General features: G+C 42.7%; 1 protein-coding gene across 3 annotated transcripts in view; it reads right to left on the bottom strand.

The window, feature by feature from the left end:
* The window catches only part of LOC137304702 (cytoplasmic polyadenylation element-binding protein 1-like), a 55,932-nt gene extending 37,872 nt beyond the window's left edge, over window positions 1-18,060 (bottom strand). For 2 of the 3 annotated variants that reach the window (XM_067973369.1, XM_067973370.1), the window contains exons 1-2: window positions 17,967-18,060; window positions 15,164-15,347 (exon numbers count right to left, since the gene is read on the bottom strand). In XM_067973369.1, coding sequence (XP_067829470.1) covers window positions 15,164-15,347; window positions 17,967-17,981 — 199 coding nt within the window. In that variant the 5' untranslated portion in view covers window positions 17,982-18,060. Of the gene's footprint in view, window positions 1-15,163; window positions 15,348-16,361; window positions 16,431-17,966 lie in introns of those variants that run through there. The other variant, XM_067973371.1, reaches the window with a different exon arrangement.
* Window positions 18,061-19,344: the final 1,284 nt, after the last annotated feature.

The following is a 19,344-nucleotide window of genomic DNA, read 5'->3' as shown; positions in this document are numbered from 1 at the left end:
AGGATCACCCACTTAGCCCATTTCACTGAAGACATCTGCAAACACTTCAGTTGTGTCTCAGTCACATCTTTAGTTAAAGATAGATGTTTAGGGAGCCTCCCCGTTACCTGGTTGTTCAAGATTCTCAACTGGCTGTGGTAAGGTTAGAGAGCTTTGCATTGACCGAATAGTTGATCACTTAGCTGTCTATAGCCTGCTGCTTTGTGTTTACAAAGCAGTTCAACTGTTCTGCTAGATTCACTAGGTAGACTTCATTCTAAGCTAAGCCTGCAACAGCTCCAGGCACACCCTTCTATACACCACTGAACTAAGGTTGGTCTCCCAGCTTGGTGATCAAGAGCTATGTGCTAGGCAATTGGTTAAAAATTGTGGTACACAATACCTCATACCAGGTATTGAGCAGCTAGATCCATCCCACCTAGTAGAGGTAGTGCCATATCACATGGAGGGTGTCCTTAATTAGGAGAAAGACTAACTTTACAAGGACCACTCCATGGTCACTCCGACCAATGCAATTGTGGTCAGGCATGTCTGCAACAGGTAGGTTGACAAGGATGGTCAAGTGTTACTCCTTAGTGTTTCCCTCACCAGATAATGCAGGCTCAGTTCAGCAGCTACACCCATCAGGACTTTGCCAGCTCAGTTAGTGGTGGCATTATCTAGACAATGGTGGACATTGAAGTTCCCACAACTGGAGAACATTCTCTGCTCTCAGTGCTTCCTCCAAGACATTCAACACGAGAGACTGATTAGTTTGGGTGGTGAGTGAGGGGGAAAAAAAAGATGAGCGTCAGGTTTTCTTAACTTTATTTGTCCTGAAATCATGAGACTTCACAAAATCTGTAGTCAATATTGAGAACTCCTAGGGCCAATCCCACCTGACTATGCACCAATGTGCTTCCTTCTAGTGATTCTAGCCAGTAATGGAAGAATCGGATGTTGGCAGATAGATACGATGAGTATAACTATCAAACAGCCTGACTAGTCTGTGGGATGACTTGCCCACTTGAGCAGCTTCTAGATGGAGAATTGAGGGTTGAGGTTACACAAGTCTTGTTCTGATACGATGCATGGGTTGTTGCCTTTGTTCTATTTCTTGCCCCCCATCCTGGCTCAAGTTAGTGTCCTTTTCATGATCACCACACTGCAATCTCATCTGATATCCAATTTCCTCCAAACCCTATTCTTTTCCACCTCCTGACCCCCACATATCCAGCTAGATGATTCAATTGTTCCTTACAAGTCTGCTTTGTTTTGAAGTGATTTAGCTGTGCAAAAGTTTCAAAGAGAAGGCAGCTTTTTTGTTGCAACAAGCACACCCTTTCAGAATGTCTTTCCACCAGCCACTGGTCTTCAAGTTACACCTCAGCCCATCTATTCATAATGTAACAAAAGCCATTTTGAAACATAAGCCATTATTAATGGACAGCACTGCTTGAAAATCAAGTCAATACAGTTGCTAAATGGCCAAGCATTATTTAAGGCCATTCCTTTATTGTTTTTCCTTCCAAATTGCTATAATTCTAGAGAAAGAATGAATACAGCAATAAAACTGGTGATGACGAGAGAAGGTTCTTGGATAAGTTGGTGTTGATCAATGTCCTGCAAGTTCTCTCCACTATGCAGGTAAAATCTAATTGTCAGATCAAATCCTATACTTAGGCTTCAGTATTCCAGGAGTCTAGCTGCAGCTGATATGCATTAGTATAGAATACAAAACTAAGTTTGGTATTCCATCAACAAACCAATTTTGCACAAACCTTAAGGTTTAGTCATAAACCTTAAACAAGGTTTAGTTTGTCACTACAATGGTTTGACTTATGCAGGTGGCTCTAAGACAAGGAGGGTTTAAGAGTCTATTTATACCAACTTGCCACCTTCTGAAGCCAGTTTTGCATGATACCATACCAACTGTACTTGCCTGGATAAGTTGAAGGTCAGTACTAAAAGCAAAAGTACACTAGTGATCCTCCAATTTCACCTATTCTTGGCCATGCATCAAAATCTGCAATAGGAAGCTAGTGCAGTGGGCACTGTAAAGAGGAAAGCAGATTAGAACAGTTCCATACTGCAGATGTTACTGGGGTTTTTAAACCATTTTAAGCAGTCACAGGATTTGCAGGCCCTCAGTTGGTAAATGTACTTGCCTAGTGTTGAACTGATCCATAAACTTAAAGCAACCCTTCAATCCCTTGACTTTTGACTAGGAACCATAACTAGATCATTTGAGATATGGGACAATGTTAATTTCAGCCATGGTGGGGTTTAAGAGGAGTGATACAGGCATTACACTTAACCTCAGCATTTTGGGGTTAAGGAGGTGAAAGGAAAAACAGTGTCCTTACTTTGGAGTAAAGCCATCTCCTGAAGAGTTCACTTGTGAAAATAAGTTTAGCAGCAGTATCAGATGGGCTGCTTCCTGCGGAGCCTCCAGCCACTAACCAGCTACAGTTATTGGAGGATGTCTGGAACAATACTTTGACAATAAATTGGAGCAACCAAGGAAGATTCCAAAAGTGGCTTCCATCTCAGGTAAAGCAATTTCGAAACGGTGGTGAGAAATACTAGATGTAGGCTAATCAAGTTATAACAAAATTCAGATGATGTTGTGAACACTAATTGTATAATCTCAAATTTGTCTCTATTTTTTCAAATTGCTTTCTGCAGTAAACTTGCATTCTCAAACTCTAGGATAAGGTCCCTAAACAATCTTAAATGCCTCCAATTTTCACCCAAATAAAATTTGCCTTGAACTCAAAGTCCTTGATTGTTGAAATGGGTATTTTACCTGGGGTATCTAGTCAGTTCAAGGCCTTCTCGATCATGTGCACCGGAAAGCAAAATATTTTACCTACTGGAGTTTGGGTTTACCAAGTTCTCTACATAGCCATCTGCTGCCTCTGGTCTGATTTTTCTAGGCTCTGCAGCATTTTCATAGCTCACACCCAAGCCTTTGCACACTGCCTGTTGTCATTTCTTCCCTATTCTGCATGAACAAGATCTGACTTGTGACAAAGCAGTATAAATAAGTAGGGCAGTAAAAACAAAAGCAGGTCGAAGAACAGCAACTAGGAGTGGAATTGGTTATGAAAGCATTAAGAGCCCAAAATGAAGCAAAAAAACTTGTCAAGCTAAAGGGTGAAGAAAAAAAGTTCTATATTGTATAGGCCAAGAGTTTGGAAAATAATATGTGGCAAAAAACTATAGAATGGTGCAAGTTACAGACCAGACCAAAAAAAGGTAGAGACTGGGATAGAAAATTAATGAGGATTTACAAATCATGCAACAGATTCTAAAGTCCCAGCATTTAAAATGGATGCAGAATTAACATGCTACAGTCACAAAATTCAGACCTTAGCTGCAAGCAGTCAAAAAGATAGGATATTCACTCAAACACAAGGGGATTTCCAGCTGCATCACGATCACCTGTTTAGTAGTGCTAAGAGATGGCCAGCCAATGAGAGCTCTTGAAAGATTTGCAAAAGTATGAGGCTGTAACTAGCAAGGTAGATAAAAGGGAACCAGTGGATGTAGTCTACTTGGATTTCAAAAGGCATTTGATAAAGTGCCACATGAAAAGGTTGTTGCACAAGGGCTCATGGAGTTCGGGTAATATATTAGCATGGGTTGAGGATTGGTTAACAAAGCAGTAGGGATAAACAGCTCATTTTCAGGTTGGCAGGCTGTAACCAGTGAAGTGCCACAATGATCAGTGCTTGGGTCTCAGCTATTTACAATCTATATTAATGACTAGATTAAGGGGCCTGAGTGTAATGTATCCAAGTTTGCTGATGATACAAAGCTAGTGGGCAAATAAGTGAGGACACATTCTGCAGAGGGAATTAGACAGGTTAAGTGAGTGGGCAAGGTGGTGGCAGATGGATTATAATGTGGAGAAATTGAGGTTATTTACTTTGGTAGGAATAGAAACAGAATATTTTTTTAAATGGTGAAACTATTAAATGTTGGTGTTGAGATTAACATGCAGGTACAGCAAGCAATTAGGAAGGCAAATGACATGTTGGGCTTTATTGCAAGGGGGTTGGAGTGCAAAGTAAGGAAGTCTTACTACAATTGTACAGGGCTTTGGTGAGACCACATCTGGAGTATTGTGTACAATTTGTCTCCTTATCTAAGGAAGGATATACTTGCCTTAGAGGCAGTGCCACAAAGGTTCACTAGATTAATTTCTGGGATGAGGGTTGTCCTATGAGAGGTTGAGTAGAATGGCCCGACTCGAGTTAAGAATGAGAGGTGATCTCAGTCATAGTTATACAGCACGGATAGAGGCCCTTCGGCCCATCGTGTCCGCGCCGGCCATCAAGCCCAGTCTAATCTAATCCCATATTCCAGCATTTGGTCCGTAGCCTTGTATGCTATGGCATTTCAAGTGCTCATCCAAATGCTTCTTGAATGTTGAGGGTTCCTGCCTCCACAACCCTCTCAGGCAGTGAGTTCCAGATTCCAACCACCCTCTGGGTGAAAAAGTTCTCTCAAATGCCCTCTAAACCTCCCGCCTTTTACCTTGAATCTATGCCCCCTTGTTATAGAACCCTCAACGAAGGGAAAAAGCTCCTGAGTATCCATCCTATCGATGCCCCTCATAATTTTGTACACCTCAATCATGTCCCCCCTGAGCCTCCTCTGCTCCAAGGAAAACAAACCCAATCTTCATAGCTGAAGCACTCCAGCCCTGGTAACATCCTGGTGAATCTCCTCTGCACCCTCTCCAAAGCGATCACATCCTTCCTGTAGTGCGGCGACCAGAACTGCACACAGTACTCCAGCTGTGGCCTAACCAGTGATTTATACAGCTCCATCATAACCTCCTTGCTCTTATATTCTATGCCTCGGCTAATAAAGGCAAGTATCCCATATGCCTTCTTTACCACCTTATCTACCTGTTCCGCCGCCTTCAGGGATCTGTGAACTTGCACACCAAGATCCCTCTGACCCTCTGTCTTGCCTAGGGTCCTCCCATTCATTGTGTAGTCCCTTGCCTTGTTAGTCCCTCCAAAGTGCATCACCTCGCACTTTTCCAGGTTAAATTCCATTTGCCACTGTTCCTCCCATCTGACCAACCCATCTATATCTCATTGAAACATACAAGATTGAGGGGGCTCAACAGGGGAGATGCTGAGGTTGTTTCCCCTGGCTGGAGCGTCTAGAACTAGAGGGCATAGTTGCAGGATAAGGGGTTGGCCATGCAAGACTGAGATGAGGAATTTCTTCACTCAGGGTTGTGAATCTTTGGAATTGTCTACCCTGTGGTTGTGGATGCTGAGTCATTGAATATGTTCACAGCTGAGATAGATTTTTGGGCTCTAGGGGAATCAGGGGATTAGGCAGGAAAGGAGTTGAGGTCAAAGATTAGCCATGATCTTATTGAATGGTGGAGCTGGCTCGAGGGGCTGTATGGCCTACTCCTATTTACGTTCTTCGAATCTGGTCATTTACCTCATTGCTGTTTGTGGGACCTTACGAGCACAAGATGGCTGCCAAGTTCCCCTCCAGGTGACTACACTTCAAAACTACTTCATTGGCTGTGAATCACTTTAGGACACGAGGCAGGGAAAGGTACTATATGAATGCAAGCTCTTAACTACAGTGAAGATTGAGACATGACAAACTTACACAAATTATTTCCTGGGGAACACTAGATTTAACAGCATGCACCAAGGAGTGGCATGGAAGAGGAGATGTCTAAGCAAAGATTGATGAGGTAAACTTTAGCAAACTGCAAAGTTTCTTGGACCCACAGACCTAAAAGGATTTAAAAATGAGTTAAAGCTTTAACTTGAGGGAATTTTGGCCATTTGCTAGTACAAATTAAGCTGTATCTTCAGAAACTGAAATACACAGTTACTCAGATCCCTAGTTTCTTTTTGGCATTGTTGCTGCTCTAGATATAGAACCATAAAAAACATTTGATATAAGCAGTTGAACCACTGATGTCATTGGATATCCATGTGGGTTTTGTTCAGAGAAGAATAGGAACTGGAAAAGTTACTGAATTTTAGGCAATGTATTGGGAGGTCAGTGAGTTGATGTTTGTTGACAACATCTGAATTTTTAAAGTCTCAACTACAGAGCACAAGCTATGCCAACAGGGTAAGCATGCAGACACTCCCAGTTGTAGTCAACCACTAGGTAAATTCATTCCAAATCTAGGTATCACTTGGAAGACAAGATTAGGACGAAACACAGAAAAAGATGCTCATGCAAGAGCTGGTCCTAAGAAGGTCACTGAATGGATTAGGGGCTGTGGTGCTGCAGAATATCAATGGGAACCTATTGCTTGGGCACAATGTTTATTAACTGATGAGATGCATGACAAGCATTTGTGGATTGCTGAAATGGACCACATCACAAATTGCTCTGACAGCTGAGCATTTATAAAGTCAATGAATGATTGGCTCAAAGATGAACTGGGAGTTGCATTTAAAATGTATGGAGATCACTGATGCCTTGAACAGTGGTTCAAAATTCGATGAAAAAGTAGTAACACTCATGCTTAAATCAACAAGCATGCCAGTAATCAGAATTAAAGACCAGTGGGGCATTTGAAACAGTGAAAGTGATAGTTCCTGTAATCCAGAGAATAAAAAAGTTACTAATTCTAGATAATTAAGTATATATGTAACAAGACTAATGCAAAAAAAGTGACCTTAAGTGCTTTACCTGCTACATGTGTTGGACTCAGGCCTGTTGATCCACAGTTGTCTTCATCCTTTCAAAACTGGCATCACATTTTGCCCCTTCTCCAGTCATCAGGCCCTATTTGAAATTTCTATGGTAACTAATTTGATTAGTTACAAATACCTTCATACACAATCCATTTATGACAATGGGCTTGTCCTCCTCTCAACTAGTACATAAAATGAATAGTAAAGAGTCATTAAGATATAAGTGCAAATGTTTATTTGGTTTGAAAGATTACAATTCAGGTAATTCCAATATTTACTCTCCAAAAAAGTCAGCCTCTATAGGCTAACCCATACTTCTTGATTTTAAAGTATACAGGTTGGCATACTACAGTGCAACTTAACCTACTACTGCATTATGCATTGAAAGCAGTATAGGATGCCACTGTACTCAGGTAGAAAATATCCCACTGAGACCATGCACTAAATAAGAAAATCAACAGGTTAAAAAAAGTGCACAACTTAAGCTTTGGGAAATTAACACATTTGCCCCTATCCCTCAAAAAAGATTTATGCTCTTTTAGCATGCATACTGTATCAATGTTATAATTAAGCAACTGATTAGATTCAGACAAGAAGTCAGCAAGATGGATTTTTTTAAAAAAACTAGTTGAGTTGCTAAATGCAAAGTTAGCGCCAGCCATATTTTTTCATGTTCACTATCATTTGATGCTGGATTAAGAGCACCAAGTAGTAAAAGTCATACTGGTTTTAGAATAGCAATGTTTGCTAGCCTCAGCTTAATCCTACAAGGTACATTGTAAAGAGTACTAGTGTAATGAGGTTTGGAATCTGACAACTTAGTTTTTAAACCACTTTTACAGTATGCTTTTGAAATCTATTCTTATTTCAGTCTTCCAAGTATCCAGAAAGCTGAATGGTCCCCATGGGAATCCCATCTGTGCACGATGACCGTTCATCCTGTCAGTTTAATAAACAACTCAATATACAGGTTTAACATTCCAGAAAGTCATTAAGATGACAGGCACCTTCCTTAATAAAGATGGAGAGCAAAGCCCAGCTGTCTGCAAGAACACAAACTGATCTGTAGGTAGCCAGAATCTAGAAACTGTCCAAGTATATGGTCAAAGCTTTGAAATCTGGAAAATGTGAACCGCTACAAGATTCTAGGCACAGGATGCGTCATGGTGTGTACTTGATTGACAGGTGTAAGCCATGGCTCAGTGGTAGCATTCTTCAAAGCAGAAGGTTGTGATTTCCACCCCAAAAATCTAAGCTGACACTTCAATGCAACACTGCAACTGCTGCACTGTTGGAGGTGCTGTCTTTCAAATGAGATGTTACACTGAGCACCCCACACAAACTGCTCTCAGGTGGGCATAAAAAACCCATAGCATTATTCAAAATCAGGAGAATTCTCCCCAGCATCCTGGCCAATATTTATCCCTCAACCAACATTGGTAACAAATTATTTGGTCATTTACTGCTGTTTGTGGAACCTTACTCTGTACACATTGGCTGCTGCATTTTCCTGCATTACAAGTGACTACACATCAAAAAGTACTTAATTGGCCATGAAGCACTTTGGGACATGTAATGAAAGGTGCATTTTTAGTCAAAGACCTTTTGACATGGGACATATGCTGCCAGCTTTCTTCAATATCTAGGCCAGTTGAATCTAAATTGAGTACTTGACTCCATACAGGAGACAGGAATGCCTAACTTGTGTATAACAGCAGTAAATCTCATTCCTCTGGTCTTGCAGATCAGATGGTAATACATTCTGTAGCCATTTTAAACCCCTTGTGGACCTGTGCAATCCAAGTATTTGTACCATTGGTAACTTTTGTTTATGAATAATTTAGTTGTTGGATCTTAGACAGGAGATTGCAGTGGGTACTGCATGCCATCTCCAATATGACATAGCTGACATCAGTCCTGTGGCATGCTATCCCACTCATAGCATGCAGAGATGTAGGTTTTCATTTATACAAGACTCAATTTTCCATTAATAGAGTGTTGGAAAGCATGTACTGGTTTAATGCAGTTTTACTGCTAGTAATATGTACCATTGAAAGTGATTACCAAACATGGTAGTAAGTAGCAAGCCAACTTGTTACTAAAGGATCTGATGGTACTCTAGATCAACCTGACCAATGGAATAGCAGTGCTTTTCCAAACTTAAAGGCTACAGCTGCCAGTGAATGGCTTCAACACAAGTTACATTCATCTTAAATCAGATCCAATCAAACTTACCAATACTGTCAACAGTTCATCTACAGCCATCACTTCAGCAAGTATTGAGCTTAAAGCAAGTCCTGTAGATTAGCTGGGCACAAATGATACAATGGCAACACTAGGGAATGCCTACTGGTCAATCATAATCAAGCTGGCCATTGGGCAACTCTGGCAGCTATGGTTCAAAGTCACCTCTACTCAGTTTTTCTCCATACAGTCCCATCCTCCCAGCTTTGGCTTTCTACATGGTCTTTTCACAGTTGGCACCTATTTCAGATCCTTCCATGGTTAGGAACCTTGAAACATATCCTGCCCATTGTATCAGTCATATCTTATTGTAACCAGCTACTCCCAAATCTAATATCCTCCTTGTACAGGATGTTGGAGCAGCCAGCCTCTGAACTGTGGTCACGATCTCGTTCTCAGCACCATACATGCAGTAGCCTCATTTTCCTTTTCACATCCAATGAGTCTTCTCCAGGGATGCAAATGGAAGGCCACAGAAGAGGGTGCACTGACTAGACCTAAATTTCCAGCATGCAAGTGAAGGAAGACTTAACAGGGAGATGTTTTGTACACATTAAGTAGACATGACTCAATATGGAAAGACAGCAGAGATGCAGGAACTTTATGGATTAGCTGCAAAAGGAAGCCAATGGGTGAAACAAAAAGGCATGTCTGAAGGTAGTCAAGTGGTTTGAAGATAGAAATCTAAGTTGAACCTCAACACCTACCCCAATGAGTAATGTAAATGACATTTCCACAAGTGAGGAAATGGGAAGCATAATATAGCAAGTGTGAAGGTACAAGGGTGGTCAACCTAGACCATGCAGATACTTCCATTTTTGCTGGATCCATGGTTAACAAGAACAGGATGATAATGAAAAGTGGGTCAACATCAGCTTCTTAATATCCAAGATAATGTCCCACCATGAGGAAGAATGCAAAAAGGAAATGTCGGCTTGGTATTTTCATCTCTCCTTGCACCAAACCAAATGAGGATATACTGTACCTTCGCAGTCACAATTCTTGATTTAAAAAGACCACCTTGAATAAGTGTCCCATTCACTGATGCAATATGGGGTGCTTGAAGTTTCAGCAGATGCAGATTGTTGTGGCAGAGAACTTTATTCTGCATCGGACTATATACCTGAAAGTATTTTATGCTGACACTAGGTGCAATGGCAAGTGTCCCATTTCCCCACACCAATATACTTCACCTTGAACACAAAAGGGGGGCCAACTTTGTGAAATCATAAGTTTACAAATGGGAAAAATTGCATAGAAGTTGATTACACCACTGATCAGTGATAGCAATTCCATCTCCCTTCTAAACAAATTTTGCCACTTTTTCTGCTGTCTTGCTCAAGATGACAGCAACACTTCATGAAAAGTTTGGAGTGACTCAGGTTTAGGTCCACTCATTGGTCTCAATAGTTGGTTAGTGACTTATTTCAGCTATCTTATTCAAGGACCTCTGTGCATCATCTTGGCATTTTAGAATAGGCATGCCTGTTGAGATTATGTAGCAGCTGAATAGAAATCTACCCTGCTGCAAGTTCCAATGACAGTATTGTAGCATTCAGGTTGAATTCTGCTAGTAAATATTCAGGACAAGCTGATGGGAGCTAAAGGTAGTGCAGGACAAGTTCAGAAGCCATAAAACATTGATTCAACATATGTATTAGTTCAGACTATACTGAGCAAGGTAAAATCCTGAACATTGACAATTCACTGATCTATAGAAAGTCAATGGCTTTGAATTTCCTCAAACTTTCTGCCACTATGCTAGCGTAACTTTGTTGGAAATGCAGTGAAAATGGGTTTCCGTTGCACTTCTGACAAAGTTACAGCAGCAGAATGTCTGAGGAAATTCAGGGTCAATATGTAATTCGAAGTTCAAGTCAGAAAGACACCTGCTACCAGTTTAGATTTACTCAAGTCATACAGCCTATGAGCAGATATTACCTGGGAAAAAGGCACAATGACATTCACATACACGTACACAGCACCAAGATCTTATGTTTATGTGTCAAGATTACACCAATCTTCCATTTATGCTAATGGCAACTTTAGTTAGAAATAGATTTTGCTCCATACCTATCATTAATTCCTCCTGCAGTTTATCCAGTTGAGTTACTGATCAAACTACACAGATTTAAAAGCAGAGTCAAATTTCTTCAATCAAGTCCAGAACAGCAGCTCTCCATTCCCAAGTTATCTCACTGTCAAACTATCATTACCCACTTGGCATCTTAAGAACATTTTCTTCTTTTAGATTAAAATTCTGCACTTAAGATTAGAGAACAGATTTCGCAAACACCATGCATAGTCAGTAATAAAATGTTAGCGTTTCAATATGCTAGAAACTGCTGTGACATGACACAGCATTACTAACCAAATCTAGTGCTGTAAAAATCTCTGGTAGGTTTATGAACCCAAATAGAAAGGATTTAAAGACATACATTTATATAATTATAATGCATGTCATTTCTATTAAGTTTCACCATGGACAGTAGCTGAATTATAATGGGCGACATTAGTTGAATTACAATATCCAGTAGAGATTCACTAAGGACAAACTCCTACTGTGCATTTCCTCACAAACATATCTACATGTGCAGTTGTCAGCCAGAAGTGGAGTTAGGCACAGTGAAACTGCTTATCCCTGTAGTACAGCTTCAATCAGGTAGTATTACACCATGGAAGCTTCAAAATCAGTATGAGTTACACATTACTGAAGACTTGTGCAAGGAACTTGTTCAATTCACAAAGCCTGAGTTGTAATTTCCTTTAATACATAAATACTAAAAACTCAAGTGCAAATAGTTTCATTTGAATACTTTTAGATGCTGATGTTTTTAGTTAAGAGTCAATATTGCCTCACTGGACCAGCATCAAATAAGTGAAAATGCAAATGAATTTGTTGGTATACAGAATTAGATTCACTACATTTTTACAGGTTGAATTATCTGCCCAGACACTCCACTTAGAAGGAAATTTTACAAGTTACAGGCCAGTGATATTCTTTTGCCAACTTGCCATAAAGCTACAGTCCTTGCTCTGCTCCATTATCATAGCTTCCATAAAAATACCATGTATTGCCACTAGTGTGAGCTGCCTTCAAACAAGTCCTATTGGTTCATTTCCACCATACTGCACTCCCAGTCTAAAAGGCTTCTGCCAATTACTGACCCTTCAGCTGAAGTGCAGTTAAAGCAAGAACTAAATGCTGAAGAACTCCCTTCAATGTGGCATTGCACATTTTAACAGCCAACACTACCACTGTGCCTGCAGTCCCCACACAGGCTTTTAGTAGTTATTTTTCTCATCTATATAAAAAGTGTGATCATTCTTTTCTAGCAAACTCATTGGTAGGTGGTAACCACATGACTTCTGTTACATCAGTAACCAGCCTTCAATTCTGCCAGAAAGTCAGATGCCATTTCTGACTAAAGACCCAGTTTGTGCCAGGCTTCTGGAAAGATTTAATTCTCAAAATATTATTTTATTCCAAGAACTTCATTTTATTTAACCTGAAGACATCTTTCCTATCTTGACCGCCATTGTGCCCTCATGGGCACAAGTAGGGTAGTGGGATGATAAGGATATTATAATGTATTAAAATGATCATTTTAACAGCATTTCAATGTGCTGAGTTGACTGTTCCAGGAACAGCTTTATTTAACACAATTTATAATTCTTTATCCTTCCATGAACAATGCCACAAGAGTCAAGTTTCACTAAAAAACATAAAATCAAGCATTAATGAATGCTTGAAGCTGGATAAATGCCAAATTCAGATATTAGGAAAGCACATATAAGAAGTTCCTCTGGTATATAGTAAACAATTTGAAGCTGTTGTGGATTGGTCAAGGACATTTCTTGTAGGTCTGAAATTAGGCCATAAATAGATCAGACTTTCAATCACTCCAGGTACTATTTTACAAATTAGTTCAAGTTTTGTACCCATTTGTCAAATTACAAATTTTGCAATGAAGCTTCATCAGTAAGCAAAACACTGTTACTCCATTTGAGTCATGAAAATGCTCCATTTTACCTGATCAATGTCAAAAAACAATTTTTAAAAGTCTGGAGATCGTATGGAGGCTCCATAATGTACTATGCAAATTACCATCACTACATGCAAATTACCATCACTACACAGACCTAGCAGTTTATAAAAACATTATCTGGTAATTCATCCCCATGTTTCTGGTGCACAAACTGACCAACAAGTTTGCCTATGCAGCTGTGAAGCACAGTATTAAATGGTCATTGCTAATCTAAAATACTAATTAGTTGTCAGCCATGGCTCAGTGGTAGCACTCTCATCTGAGTCAGAAGGTTGTGGGTTCAAGTCCAACTTGAGACTTCAGGACATTCCAGGCTGACACTCCTGTGCAGTACTGAGAGCGTGCAGTACTTTGAGGTGCTGTCTTTCGATGAAACGTTAAACCAAGGCTCCATCTGCTCACAGGTTATAGAATCATATCATAGAATCATAGAAGTTACAACATGGAAACAGGCCCTTCGGCCCAACATGTCCATGTCACCCAGTTTATACCACTAAGCTAGTCCCAATTGCCTGCACTTGGCCCATATCCCTCTATACCCATCTTACCCATGTAACTGTCCAAATGCTTTTTAAAAGACAAAATTGTACCCGCCTCTACTACTGCCTCTGGCAGCTCGTTCCAGACACTCACCTCCCTTTGAGTGAAAAAATTGCCCCTCTGGACCCTTTTGTATCTCTCCCCTCTCACCTTAAATCTATGCCCCCTCGTTATAGACTCCCCTACCTTTGGGAAAAGATTTTGACTATCTACCTTATCTATGCCCCTCATTATTTTATAGACTTCTATAAGATCACCCCTTAACCTCGTACTCTCCAGGGAAAAAAGTCCCAGTCTATCTAACCTCTCCCTATAAGTCAAACCATCAAGTCCCGGTAGCATCCTAGTAAATCTTTTCTGCACTCTTTCTAGTTTAATCATATCCTTTCTGTAATAAGGTAACCAGAACTGTACACAGTTCACAAAAAAATCCCATGCTACTATTTTGAAGAACAGCAAGGGTGTTCTCCCTGGGCATGTCCTGGTCAATACTTATCGCTCAACCATCACCACTAAAATAGATCTCATTATCTTATTGCTGTTTGTGGGATCATGCAAATTGGCTGCATTACAACAGTGACTACATTTCAAAAGTACTTTGTGGCTGTAAAGAGCTTTGGGATATCCAGACGTCATGAAAGGAACTATATAAATGCAAGTCTGTCTTTTAAAGCAAAAGAGAACCTTTAGAACCAGAGGACAAATTTAGGGTCAAATATTAAAAACAGAAAAGGAACAAAATCTCAATTGTAATGCCATTCCGAATATAGTTGGATACTATTCTATGCAAGTTAAGGGTTTACTGCAGTTATACAGGGCCTTTGAGAGACCACACCTGGAGTATTGTGCGCAGTTTTGGTCTCCTTACCCAAGAAAGGATATACTTGCCAGAGAGGGAGTGCAGCGAAGGTTCACTGGACTGATCCCTGGGATGGCAGGACTGTCGTATGAGGAGAGATTGGGTCGACTCGGCCTGTATTCACTCGAGTTTAGAAGGGAGGGGATCTCATTGAAACAAAATTCTGACAGGGCTAGACAGACTGGATGCAGGGAGGATGTTTCCCCTGGCTGTGGGGTCCAGAACAAGGGGTCACAATCTCAGGACACAGTAGAACATTTAGGACTGAGATGAGGAGAAATGTCATCACTTATAAGGTGGTGAACCTGTGGAATTCTCTACCACAGAAGGTCGTGGAGGCCAAGTCACTGAATATATTGAAGGAGCTAGATAGATTTCTAGACACAAAAGGCATCAAGGGGTATAGGGAGAGAGCGGGAATATGGTATTGAGATAGAGGATCAGCCATGATCATACTGAATGGCGGAGCAGGCTCGAAGGGACGAATGGCCTACTCCTGCTCCTATTTTCTACGTTTCTATTAGAAGGACAAACTTCAATGGGCAGCATGGCCTTTTATCTATTGACATCTGAAACACAATTGCACTAAACCAACCCTGCTTGAAGCCTTCATATGGCATCAAGGGCTAATGTGTCGGCAGTTTGTGGTGCAGATAAAGATCTAAGACGTAGATTGAGTACATCCAAACTTTGATATTCCAGTAACGAAAATGATTTTTCAAAACCCACGTTGCCTAGTGAACCACGATGCACAGAACCAACATTTCTCCCATCAACTCCATTACCTCCCACATTCTCCCTTCGGCCCTTGGTGATGGGAGTAGTGCAGACTCCTGTGAAATCCAGAGAGTTGTCTAACATAGCGTTTATTCTGCGGAAGATGTCAGCATTACTGCAGGTAGACAAGGCTGGGGTTTCTGCAGAACGGGGCACATCCCAGCAATCCTGCCCTCGGCCACTCTCGTCCTTCTGAAAGAAATCAGTTTTATGAAAACCAGTAGAGCAAAAAAAATATGAAGGACTCCATTCCAAGAATGGAAAACTCAACCACTTCAAAAAAACACATCCTTCACAATCTATAATGGAAAAATCCAATGCAATTTTTAAAAAAGTGAATGCAATAAGCCATCTTTGTGTTCAAATGCTAGATTCTACATTTAAGGATAGTCCAGATTATCTGACTGAACATATTATCTGACTGAACAAGTTCCTGCAGGAACTTGGCAGCCTACTTCATAAATCAAATATTACATGAAAGGATAAAAGGTGTTGACCGAATTCCTCAATAGTTCTTGCGTCCAAACCTTTTACATCCCACGTCAAATAAGGTCAGCAGCTGGTTATCATTGTTAAATGATGCTGGATTAGGGAAAAGGAGTGAAGTTATCCGAATCCCCTACGCCCGTTAGATATTAAAAAGTTAAAACTAGTGCAAGCTGCGGAACTTCGCGCTTAAACCACGGGCTACCCTGATTAGAAGCACCTGCTCCGGGAACCGAGGCGGGAGTTCCGCGCTCCGCCGGTGTGAAGGAAAGAGCGTCGAGACCGGCGCCCACGCAACGCCCGCCCTGCCCGCCCGCCAGCCCACGTCGCGATTGGGCGGCAGCTGGTGGGACACCACGGCCCCATGCCCGAGCGCGCATGCGCACCTAGCAACCAGGCGACAGGAGGGGCGCGCGCACACGCACACCACCCTCCTCCCGACGGGTGGGGGAGGGGGGGGGGGAACTTGACACCCCTCCCCCCCCCCACCTTAGGAACCCAAAGGGCCTCAACATCTTCCCGCCCCCCCCTCCCCTCCCCCCACGCTATAAAAGGGTGACAAACCCCACCCGTTCGCCTCGGGTGGTTATCCGTTACTCTCCCAACTCCCACTAAAAACGAAAGGGGGGAGGGGAGTTTTCTGTTCGATGGTAACCCCCCCCCCTTCCCAACGCCCCCCCCCCCCCACCCCGCGATTCGTTACCGTTGTTGCTAGGCTACCTTTCCGCCGGTGACCCCGCCCTGCCGTTACCGTGCGCCGCCTAACTCCGTCTCCGACTGACCCGACCCGCCGATTCTCCCACGCGCTCAAACCCCACAGGGTTCGCCTTCACGCCTGTCAATCACCACCCCGCAGCCAATCACAGCACTCCCTTAACGGAGTCACTGCCCGCCCTTCCGAATGTCTCTAAAGCTGTTAAAACGTAAGGGGCGGAAGGAATTGAAGCAACGACATAAACGCGACAAATAAAAATACCGACCCGTATACGATCCACTTATTAAAAAGAAAATTTCAATAAACTGAAGACCAATCTGTCTGGTTTTTTTGGTTCTTATTTTAAATCTCACTTCACCCACTCCCCCCACCCCTTGCATTCCACCACCCCCCCCCCCTCTACCCCGTGCGTTTTTGGACTGGTCCGTTGATGTGGGCTGGTAAACAAACGCACGTGTGGCCCGGCGCGCGCCGCCCCCAGCTCCCGCTCCACGTGCAGGAGAGCGGAGCAGTCTGAAGAAGTGAAAGTAAAGCCGGACAGATGCACCTTGGCAGCCGAGCAAGCGTTTTGCTGCGGTGTTGCCTTCACACACCTCGGCCACTACCGAGCAAGAGCGTGTCTTATTGCTGCTGTATGCACACAAAAAAAAATTCCATTTAACCCCCCCAAAATTCCATTTTTTTTTTTTTTGCAATGGGCCGCTCACTCCGTAAACATTCTTCCGGAAATGTTTAACGGGATTCTTGCATTCAGCAAACTTACCGTCACTACCTCGTTCAGATATATTTGCATTGCACCGATTTAAGTCCAGTGCGAAAACACTAGCTTGCAATAAAACAATTTGCACAGAATAAATTATTCAACCGCCCCCCCCCCTCCTCAAACACACCACCTTGCTTTGAATAGTTGCACCAAATCCAGAACCAGTAAAAAAAAACTTACATGCAACGTTCCTTTTAAAGTAATGTCTCTATTTTTGAGATACTCATTGGACACAAGGGTCAAATAGTGCCCTTATGTGCATTAATTAATCAGGACATGCGAGCTGGAGGTTAGAAAGTTAAATCCAGACGCTGTGCTGCAAAGCAGATTAGGAGAGAGAGGAGATGCAATGGTTACTGGCACAGGCTGGCTGCAGAAACATTTATTTTAAGAAGGGAATTTTGAGACCAACCCCTCCAGTGGGGGAGATAGGCCAGCGTTGCTAATGCAACCTTTTGCGAGAGATGGGGGGAAAGCGATGCTGATAGTGTAGGTCACCGTCAGACAGCAGCACGGGGGACGGCGGTGCCAAAGATGATGGCTAATTAAATAATAATAAAAACATGCATGCAAAGAAAATATTGCGACATTCTTCAGCCCCTACATTCAAAAGTTGGAAAGAAATATCATGCACAATGCAGGGTGGCTTTATCATCTCCCGCAGTGGGGTAGAGGAGAAAATGGCAGTTTTAATCGGATTGTTTTCCCCTATTTCCAGTCATTTTCTCCCTCTCTCTCTCTCTCTCTCCGAGAAGCCCCCGACCAGCCTGTCGTGCAGCTCCCATTAATGTCGTGACGCACTCCTGGCGCATTTAACCCCCCCAAAACTGTTAACAATTTTCCTTACCAGTGAAAAAGCCATGGTCACCTTCCCGGGTAGAGAACTCGCCACAAAAAAATAAATGCCAATGAAATTCCAACACGGGGGGAAGGGGTGAAAAAAATCTCTTTAAAACAAATCAAGACGTTTTGCAACAACGTTCATCTCTCATCGTCCCCTATTTATGTCATTGGTGGCTGTCTGTCCCAGCCCGTTGCCGGATGATGCACATTGGAAACACCTGATCCTGTCTCCATCAGGTTTTGGCAATCTGCCTTTCTTCCCTCCCACATCCTGAGCAAGTGTGAGGAGTTGTCAGTCAGAGAGATGGGGGAGGGGGTGTCAAGAGGTGGTGGGGGGTGTCTGGGGGAGGGGGTGTCAAGAGGAGGGGGGTGGGGGTGTCTGGTGGAGGGGGTGTCTGGGGGAGGGGGTGTCAAGAGGAGGGGGGTGGGGGTGTCTGGTGGAGGGGGTGTCAAGAGGAGGGGGGTGGGGGTGTCTGGGGGAGGGGGTGTCAAGAGGAGGGGGGGTGGGGGTGTCTGGGGGAGGGGATGTCAAGAGGTGGGGGGGGTGTCTGGGGGAGGGGGTGTCAAGAGGTGGGGGGGTGTCTGGGGGAGGGGGTGTCAAGAGGTGGGGGGGGGTGTCTGGGGGAGGGGGTGTCTGGGGGAGGGGGTGTCAAGAGGAGGGGGTGGGGGTGTCTGGGGGTGGGGGTGTCGTCTTGACAGCTTATCTCCCCCCTTGCAAGGGGAAGAGACTGAATTGCATTGTGAAGGGGATTGGATTGCACTGGAGACTGAATTGCACTGTAACATTTTAAATTGCTCAATATCTGCCAACATTACAAGTTCAAAAGAGTAGGGTAAGCCTTTTTTGGCCAACCTGTAGGGGTGGCACAGAGTTGCCGCAGTGTCACCAGACGGAAACATAAAATATTATGGCAAGTGCCCCAGGGCACCACTAATATAATAAATAAACAATAATAACTATGCTGAAAACAGTCAACAGTACACAAATAATAATTACATTTTAATGTTGTTACGAATATCGATTATCCCCTCTATATCCACAAGAGTAGGGTAAGGAGGGTTGCAAAGAAGCAATTACTTAAAAAAAATAATTCTAATGTGCATGAATTGACATGCAAGAACTGAGACCTGGGGACACTTAAAAACAGAAAAAAGCTGGAAACACACAGCAAATCAACCAGCATCTGTGGAGAGAAGAAAAAGCTTGCATTTATATAGCGCCTTTCACGACCTCAAAGAGCTTCACAGTCAATTAAGTATTTTTGAAATGTAGCCTCTTTTGTCGGGAAAGACGGCTATTCACAGGTCCAGGATGAGCGTGGCCCATGAGAGTGGTCGCTCTGGCTGTCTGCCTCTCCTCTGCGGTCTTGTCTGTGCCTGAG

This window comes from Heptranchias perlo, chromosome 38 (genome assembly GCF_035084215.1).
Source record: "Heptranchias perlo isolate sHepPer1 chromosome 38, sHepPer1.hap1, whole genome shotgun sequence".
Taxonomy (NCBI): domain Eukaryota; kingdom Metazoa; phylum Chordata; class Chondrichthyes; order Hexanchiformes; family Hexanchidae; genus Heptranchias; species Heptranchias perlo.
This window is presented reverse-complemented; position numbering and strand designations above follow the sequence as displayed.